This window comes from Triticum urartu, chromosome 1A (genome assembly GCF_056163025.1).
Source record: "Triticum urartu cultivar PI428250 chromosome 1A, HENAU_Tu73, whole genome shotgun sequence".
Lineage (NCBI taxonomy): Eukaryota > Viridiplantae > Streptophyta > Magnoliopsida > Poales > Poaceae > Triticum > Triticum urartu.
The window spans coordinates 149,188,859-149,197,905 of NC_141873.1; the positions used below are offsets into that span (position 1 = coordinate 149,188,859).

General features: G+C 50.7%; 1 protein-coding gene across 2 annotated transcripts; it reads left to right on the forward strand.

Moving 5' to 3' along the window:
• Nucleotides 1-575: 575 nt before the first annotated feature.
• On the forward strand, nucleotides 576-3,533 carry LOC125552740 (protein IQ-domain 26). 2 transcript variants are annotated; one of them, XM_048716411.2, is made up of 4 exons: nucleotides 576-771; nucleotides 1,649-2,134; nucleotides 2,212-2,418; nucleotides 2,540-3,533. In XM_048716411.2, the coding sequence occupies exons 2-4, from the start codon at nucleotides 1,700-1,702 to the stop codon at nucleotides 3,260-3,262; spliced, it is 1,365 nt and encodes a 454-aa protein (XP_048572368.1). In that variant the 5' UTR covers nucleotides 576-771; nucleotides 1,649-1,699; the 3' UTR covers nucleotides 3,263-3,533. The 2 variants fall into 2 exon arrangements, with proteins under 2 accessions (XP_048572368.1, XP_048572373.1); XM_048716416.2 differs by lacking the exon at nucleotides 576-771 and having other exon boundaries at nucleotides 793-2,134; nucleotides 2,543-3,533.
• The last annotated feature ends 5,514 nt before the right edge of the window (nucleotides 3,534-9,047 follow it).

Here is a 9,047-nt window from a genome sequence, read left to right on the forward strand (position 1 = left end):
AACAAAGCAAGGTTCGAATTCAAAACCTAGTCTACTGGACCGAGCAGGACTAGGAGTACCTTCCAAGGGGAGCAAAACAAAGCGACCCACAGACGCACGGCCCGCGCCACGCTTTGATTGCGTTCGCATGCTCTCCTCTCCTCTCCTCTCCTCTTGATGGCAAAAGGCATCATCATGCTTGCTTACGGCGACACACACACGGCGGTACGGTCGTACCATCCGTCCATGTAGCGCAGCGTGGTGCATGTTAAAAGATACAGAGATGCACGTGTACCCTGTTACCTGCATGTTAACACACGTAGACCCACATGCAGGCGGCACCATCATCGTGCGCAACCACAGCCAGACCTGCAAGCGCAAGCGCAAGCGCGAAGCATGCATGATGGCAACCATATGGGCCAACGGAACCAACAAACCTCATATTTCTTTCTTTCACTGTACGTTTAGATTATGGAGTACCAAAGGGAAGCCTTGCACTTGCATCTTGCATGGATGGATTGGCTTTTTCCCCTCCTCCTCCTCCTCCTTTTCCCACTGGTCTTCCAGGCCTATTTAAGCAACTTTTGGCGTTACCTTTTGCAGCCGGAGCTAGCTTTGCGAGGCTAGCTATAGCTACAAGGAAGGAGAGAATCCGTAGGAGATAGGGAGCTGGGTCTTGTGATCTTGTCCTGGCTCGGTGACGTCCCCACGATCACTCATCGTCAGATCTCAACACCCAAGGATATCTTGGTCCGTTGCCTCTTGGCGATCGTGGGCGGTACGCTCGTGCTGGTACGTGCGATCCATATGGCTGTAGCCTTTTGCCATGCCCAGCCTAGCAGTGGTTCGTACGTGGTATATGCGCGCAGTCATGTGTGCATGCCCGCGCCTGCGAAGGAGGGAACAGTGACTGGGAGTCGAGCTTCTGTTCACCAGCGAGAAAAAAGGGAGCACTGGAGACGGTCTAATCGCATCTCCGGCCGCCCGTCCCGATCTCTGTCATGCGCGCGCGTTATTGAAATTTGTAGGGTTGCTTGGTCGATCTGGGCATGCACTGGACCTACTGTGTGGAGTTTGGAGTCATGCATGCGTGCATTGTCTTGTTCCGTGGCCGCATCTCCCTCCCTCGTGCCGCTGTTGGGTTTGGGTGTGGGCTTTTCTTGGCAACTTGGCCGCTGGGGCTGGGGGGCAGCGGCAGATGGGCAGTGGAGGGCCCGGCCAGGGATAATAAAATGAAAGATGTTCCATTGTTTTCCTTCTTTCCTCCTCACGTACAAAACATATTTGCATGTAAGGCTTTGGGTGCCAAAAATGAGTTCCCATCCATCCTTCTCGAGCTGGCCACCTTTAAATTCCCCTTTCTTGTTCGAGTCTTTTTGGGCGTACGCTGTCCCTTTTTGAACCTTGGGTCGCCCAAAATCTCTTGCATGGCAAATGTCGCTTCCTTGGACGTCGCTAATCCATTTCTTTAATAAATCCTTTAATGAATTAATTAATCAACGAGAGAGGGCCCCGTGCTAATGGCTGCCCTCATCGCGTAGGTAGCCCCCTTTTTATCTCCGGCCCGACGCCATCCACGCGCCCCCTTCCGTTTCCCTCTCTTATTCAAACCTCCCCTTCTTTTTCTACTAGCTCACTCACGCTTCCCACTGCTCTCTTTGTTCACTAGCAAGCCCTGCCCACCGCCGCCTCTCGCCGGCCGGAGTCCTCAGGTCCGGCGATGGGCAAGGCGGCGCGCTGGATCCGGGGCTTCCTAGGAGGCGGCGGTAAGAAGGAGCAGAGCAAGGACCAGAAGCCGATACCTCCGCCAACCAATGCCAAGCGGTGGAGTTTCGGCAAGTCGTCGCGGGACTCGGCGGAGGCCGCTGCCACCGCTGCGGCTACGTCGGCGCGCGGGGGCAACGTTGCGATCGCGAGGGCGGCTGAGGCGGCCTGGCTCAGGTCGGTGTACGACGAGACGGAGCGGGAGCAGAGCAAGCACGCCATCGCCGTGGCGGCCGCCACCCAAGCGGCGGCCGACGCGGCCGTGGCTGCGGCCCATGCCGCCGTCGCTGTCGTGCGGCTCACCAACAAGGGCCGCGCCGCCCACGCCGGCGAGCACCGCGGACCGGCGGCCGCGGCGGTCCGGATCCAGACGGCATTCCGAGGCTTCTTGGTAAGCATCAATCAGAATACAGCGATCTCCTGCTGCGCTGTGTTCTTGCCGTGACGAAATCTCGCGCTGGTTTGCAGGCTAAAAAGGCGCTGCGTGCGCTCAAGGCGCTCGTGAAGCTGCAGGCGCTGGTGCGCGGCTACCTCGTGCGAAAGCAGGCGGCCGCCACGCTGCAGAGCATGCAGGCGCTGGTGCGCGCGCAGGCCAGCATGCGCGCCCACCGCGCCGTCGCCAGCGCCGCTCTCCCGCAGCTCCACCATTCTTCTTTCCGGCCGCGCCGCTCCTTGGTAGGCCATCAATTAAACTACTCCGTATATTTTTTTGATTCCGTTTGTCAACGTACTCCATCTGTAATCAATGGCGACGATTCTAACGGAAATCATGTCATGTGCAATGGTTGTGGTGCAGCAGGAGCGGTACGCGGACGACACGCGGAGCGAGCACGGGGTGGCGGCGTACAGCCGGAGACTGTTGGCGAGTATCGAGTCGTCGTCCTACGGGTACGACCGGAGCCCCAAGATCGTGGAGATGGACACCGGCAGGCCCAAATCTCGGTCGTCGTCGCGCCGGGCGAGCTCCCCGCTGCTCGACCCGTGCGAGGAGTGGTGCGCCGCCGCCAACCCCATGTCGTCGCCGCTGCTGCTGCCGTGCCACATGCCAGGCGGCGCGCCGCCCCGCATCGCCGTGCCGACCCCGCGCCACCTCCCGGAGTACGACTGGTGCGCGATGGAGAAGGCCCGGCCGGCGACGGCGCAGTGCACGCCGCGGTACATGAACGCGAACGCGCCGGCCACCCCGACCAAGAGCGTGTGCGGCGGCGGCTACTCGTCGTCGTCTCTGCTCAACTGCCCCAGCTACATGTCCAGCACGCAGTCGTTCGAGGCAAAAGTGCGGTCGCACAGCGCGCCGAAGCAGCGGCCGGAGCCCCCCACGAACAGGAAGCGGGTGCCGCTGAGCGAGGTGGTGGTGGTGGAGTCCCGGGCCAGCCTGAGCGGGGTCGGAATGCAGCGGTCGTGCAACCGGGTGGAGGAGGCGTTCAACTTCAAGACGGCCGTTGTCGGCCGCCTCGACCGCCCGTCGACGGGGGCCGTCGAGAATGACCGGCAAGCGTTCTTGCAGAGGAGGTGGTGATCTGCTCTGCTCTGTTCTAGCTACTTCACACGGTTCATGGCAGTGAGACGACGAGAGCTCTGCGTAGTAATTAGCAATAAGAATGCGTTTTGAGGTGTTCTTGGGAGCTCTCGTCCCTGCTTTCTTTTTGTTCTTGCTTTCATCGTTGTGATCAATCATGTGATTTGTGTTCCTTTTTCTTTCTATTTTTTGGTTATGTGTTTGCTGGTCGCAAACAAGTGTGGTTGGAGAATTTGATTCATAGCGCACTTTGATGTAAATTCTTTCTCAATCCCTGTGTTCTTCCATTACGACTCGTTCTGTTGTTTGCTTTTGCTCTGCATTATGTTTCTTGTTGATTCCGAGCTTCAGCCGGGTTTCGTTCCGTTGATAAAAGCATCGTTGGAATGTGGGCGTCAATCCCTCTCATGCGTCATCGTGTCAATAAAGAGCATCTATAGCCGAGGACATCAAATCCGGACAGGGATCAGGCGACATGCACCTTTGCATGTCACCGTATGACTTGCGGCCCAAATTCATATTTAAACATTGTCAAAAAATCTGAAAAAATCATGCATATTCATAGCACATATTAAGATAATCTTTAAAAAATTCAGATCAAAATTCGAAACATACACCAAGAAGCAAAAAAGAGAAACTCATATGTGAATAGTATACAGAGAACCATTCGCGACTATTCATAACAGATTTCTCTTTTTTGCTTCTTGATGTATGTTTCGAATTTTGATCTGAATTTTTTAGGGATTATCTTAATATGTGCTATGAACATGCATGATTTTTTTTCAGATTTTTTTACAATGTTTAAATATGAATTTAGGCCGCAAGTCACACGGTGACATGCAAAGGTGCATGTCACCTGATCCCTGTCCATCAAATCCGCTCCTCCAACGTCCGCGGATGTGTTCGGGCACGTCTGCAGGCACTGACCGAGCATTCTCTATTTTGTTGCATCCGCACTCGTGTATGTCAAATCCAGCCCCTCATATCCATGCAATACATGCACGTATGGAAATAAACGCAGGCATCAACGAACTAGCACCAAGTCTAGTTATATCGGGCATAATTGTAGCATCAGCGATCATCGGACAACCAAAAGATGTGGTTTCAATTGAGAAGTACCATAAAATACGATTGATAAAAAATACTTAATTAAACGGGGAAGGGCATCGGAGTCGTCCGACAGCTCCATGTGACACCCGACAAGCCTTCACAGCAATCATTCCTTCTCCTCGGCGTGCCTTCGTCGGTGCCTTCCACCGGCGATAGTGAGCCGAGGCCTTCATCGCCGCCTTTGCTGACGCCTCGCGCTCCGACAGCTCGATAGTGAGCCGGAGCGCCTTGGCGTTCTTCCGCAGCAATCGATATGCATCTGTCTCCGCCATTGTCAAGGAGCGTGGGAGGACGGACGAAATGACCACGTCCTCGAGATTAACCGGCGCGTGCGAGTGCCTGTCGCCTTGCCTGCGGGTTGCTCGCCGCCATAGCCTCCCTCGCGCGTTGCCGCTTGCGACGTGCGACCCGCGCCTCCGACTCGGCCGTCCTCGACCTTCCTGGCGCCGGCGAGGGCACAAGCACCCAACGGTGCTCGTGGACGCTCTCCGGAGGTAGAATGGACGTGGTGGAGGCAGGGCGGATACCTGGAGTGGGACAGAGCGGATTACATCCCACCGGTGTTGCACGCCAGACGAGACGGCCCGGCAATGTCGCCCGCACTGCGATGGCAGGCGAAGGGGAACGACGCGTCGCTCCGTGAGCTACCTCCGCTCCTGTCACGCCCTAATCTAAATGGGAACGGCGCAAAGCAATGCGGAGAGCGACCGCGTTGATGTCACTCTCATCGCCATTGGAGTCGGAGCCGCTGCGTTCGTCCGCCATGGATCGGATTGGGAGAGGAGAGGACAGATTGGGAAGAGGGGGGGCGGCTTGTAAAGAGGAGGACGGAGAGTGGAGTGGACTAAGGTCAAGGGTTCATCGAAGGGGATATATGTGGGGCGGGGTGGGTCGGGCTGACGTGGCGGACGGGTTCGGGCCGCCCCATATTTGTCGGCTGGATATGAGAGGCGCTGGACAACCCGGGCGTCTGAGGACGGTTTGAGGCACCCGGAGAGGTCAGTTTTTTGTGACCGTTCACTGACCTGTCAGCCTGCCCAGCGTTTGCGACAAGTTTGAGGTCGCCGGCTGTTGATGCTCTAAGAGCGTCTACAACCGTAATTGCCTAATCCGGCCCCTATACATCCCCGAATGCGCCACAATGAGTGGGCGACCCTCAAATAACTCAATTTGCAACCACAATCCCTACTTTCAAAACATCAAATACATGCAAACACTTGCACGTTGATCATCTTGGTCAAACAATAAGTAATGCACGCAAATACAAATTATTCATACTTAAGAATACATATTCCAAATATAGCTCAACATAAATATTCTTCATAGTGCATAATTGTCAAATTAAAAGCAAAGTTCACTGATTTCATGCTCGACAAGATCATTTAGAAGTTGCATCTACATCTGTTGATCTCGCAGTTGTTGATGCATCTTCAGAAAGTTGGCAATGTGCTCTGCCTCTTATTTCGAGAGGCGGACCTGAACACCAGGCTTCTCAAAATCATACGTGTGAGCTTCCCCTTCACCTCGAAACACAACATGCGCTACTGCAGGATGCTGCTAGCGCGACTCTACAATCAGAGACCCTTCGGCGAAACTGTGTGCGGAGCATTAATCGCGAACGGTGATGTAATAAAACCGCCAAAAAGATACAAAATGTTTGTGATGGCGTAGACAACAAACACGTTTCAGATTATAGTTGCGTGTGCGATGCGTGGCATACAATTCACTCGAATGAACTGTTTGCGATGAGCTTAACAATATAAACGGGCAACCAGATGAAGGTATGTGCGATATACAGCATATAGTTCACCTCGATGAACTGTTTGTGATGAGCAAAGACAACAGAAACGGTCCGCCAGATCAAGGTGTGTGTGCGATATACGACATACAGTTCACTCAGATGAACTGTTTTGGATTAGGCAACACAACAGAAATGGTCAGCTAGATCAAGGTGTGTGCGATAGAGTGCATACAGTTCATTCCCATGAACTGTTTGCGTTCAGCCAAGAGAATAGGAACGGTTCAACTTAAGAAGACGTGTGTGATACATGGCAATCAGGTCTGTAATTAGAAATGTGTGCGAAGACCGATAATAACACAGATGATTGCTGCTAATAAGCCGTGTGTGTTGTGGGCAAACGCTTGCTGGTATACAAAAGTTAGTTACTGATGAAATCATCAGCCACGGGTTCCCTAGTATGGTCCGTGTGCGATGTCATTGCACACAGATCAACAACATGTGTACTTATAACTTATAAGGACTTGATTCCATAAACAGATTGAACATCCAATTACATAGGTGGCTAGTACACATATGAACTTTGCGCACATCAAAGTATGTTCCAAAATGCCTAGAAAACTCAAACAATGTATAAAAAGGCAAAACGAACACTGAATAATTTCATATTTTTAGGACGACGCTCCTATAGTTGCATGTTGCCTATGTAAAATAAATCAAGGCAGGAAGAGACAGCGTACGTCATTTCACACACATAGGTGACAAGTTCCCTCTTAGAACCATGATGCTTTTTGAGACAAGCTCCGGTTTGTAAGAAGTTTATACCAAAACTTGTCCCAAATTGGACTAACTTTTTACCACAGCATGTTGGTGCCATATCATAATACCATGCCAAGTTTCATGATTTTCAGGCGAGTTTTGGATTTATAGTAATTTTAAAACCAGGTTTCTCAATGTTTACTATCAAGTCGACACCGCCTTGGATAGGATTTTTCCTTGTGGGTCCCAAATGTTAGAATCAAAATATGTCACTACCATGCAGCTTTTCTTATTAAGAATTACAACATATTTGGTGTGCTAGCTGAAAATAAGTTTGTGGGTGCTGCGGGCGCTAAGAACTTGCGGGTTCTGTAATGAACAATGATCTCAAGGATCCGACGAGAGTGACGTTCTTTCCCTATGTTGTGATTGCTCATAATATTTATGTCTTAATTAAAGAAATGGCAAGTCTTTGGCCCAGTATGCAAGAAAATATGGGTCAAAACCGAGTTGAAAAGGGCAACAATATCTAGCTTCAGCTTACAAACGGTCCAAAAGCACGAGGATTAATTTTCATCAGGTTTAGACAAAATCCAGATTAAAAAGGGCAATAACATCTAACTATACCAAAGTTTTGGGAAGACACAATCAAATGGATCGTTCTGATCCATAAAATCAAGATCCCGGGCCAGAAATTCTACTGGTACATGAGGACAAGTTGTTGTACATAGAAGCCGATCACATTCAGAAGCCCTTTTGTCCACCTAAAACTTCTTTTTATGTTGTTCAACACTTGCAGTCGTGAGAATTTTTTTGTTACAAAACCTAATCCTCACGGACAATAGTGCCCTCACATTCAACATGAAGAATGTGACAAAGCTAGTGTTTGAAGGGTTGGATGCATGTCCTTCCAGCGTTTCTGTCGCCAAACGAATGTCATGAGATATGAGAAAATCCCGGTGCTCCTGCAACCATCGATTGGTTATACCTTTTTCTCCTTGTGTTAGTGCCTAGATAGAGATGAAGATTGAAAATAGTTAATGTCTAAAAAAGAGTATGTTGAAAGAGCGATAGCTGAATGATTAATTATAGTACATTATATATGGGCTTTCACTGTGCGTGAAATCATCACCTATATATACAAATTCTCTAGACATGGAAAGCATTGCAGCAAGTCAATAATCGTGTTCAGATTAAAACACCACATACTGATATGTAAGGTCTTGACAGAATCCACCACCACTGATACGATGGACAAGCTCTTCATTGAGCATAGAACACAATATCAGTATCAAAAGTGTACTCCAAGATGATACTTAACTTATGAGCACAAACAAAAAATGTAAATTAAAAAAGTGTACGTGAGTAATATACAATACCTCAATAGATGTGGAGCCAAACACCATCTTGGACCATCTAAAAGGATCACAAATTGCACCCAAGGCCTCCAGTTTAGGCGTAGAGACTACATTTATTTTCGAAGGTACTATAGTAGAATCAAGGAGAAACCTTTGAAGTGAAGGGGCATCTTTGATGATGAGATCATATCCAAAAAAAAGAATTCCCATGCTTAAAAGGTGAGGCGACTTTATTTTGAGACAACGACTATGAATTTCTATTCCAAAAACAAGCAGCAAGCGCTCCAGGGCAGGGCATCTGGAGTGGATGATGCTATGCAATGCGGCCTCCGACAGATCAACCACCACAAGCGCAAGTTTCTTTAGCAGTGGTAGTTAAAGCATTTCTACCATATTGTGTGCTAGATGGCACCGGGCGAAGGCGGCGATGTGGAGAGAGAGGAGGAAACCCACGAGATGGAGATCGGTGGTGAGGGCACATATACACTGGTTCGTGGTATGTTACATACATAGTCATGGTAGAACTCAAGCTGCTCGAGTTTTTTGAATTGACGGGATGTCAGCCAGGCGCCCACCGTGAAGGGTATGTCCAGCAGGTAGCATGCCGGGATGCGAATGCGTTGAACGGAGCCCTGGTGGGAGGAGTTGATGGCTCTGGGGAGTTCAGACTCATCATTGACAGATAGCTCACGACAGTCGAGATTAAGAGGCGCAGTGCGCCACTGAGTGCACCACCGAGATGCGAGGACTTGTGTGCGGCAACCATTCTTGGTGGATAGAAGGGAGATGATCCCCCCCAAGGATGGCGTCTGGCAGATCG

Coding starts and splice junctions, on each gene's coding strand:
- LOC125552740 (XM_048716411.2), top strand. CDS start 1,700: ATGGGCAAGGCGGCGCGCTGGATCCGGGGCTTCCTAGGAGGCGGCGGT. Junction 2,135..2,211: donor CGGCATTCCGAGGCTTCTTG/GTAAGCATCAAT, acceptor GCTGGTTTGCAG/GCTAAAAAGGCGCTGCGTGC. Junction 2,419..2,539: donor TCCGGCCGCGCCGCTCCTTG/GTAGGCCATCAA, acceptor GTTGTGGTGCAG/CAGGAGCGGTACGCGGACGA.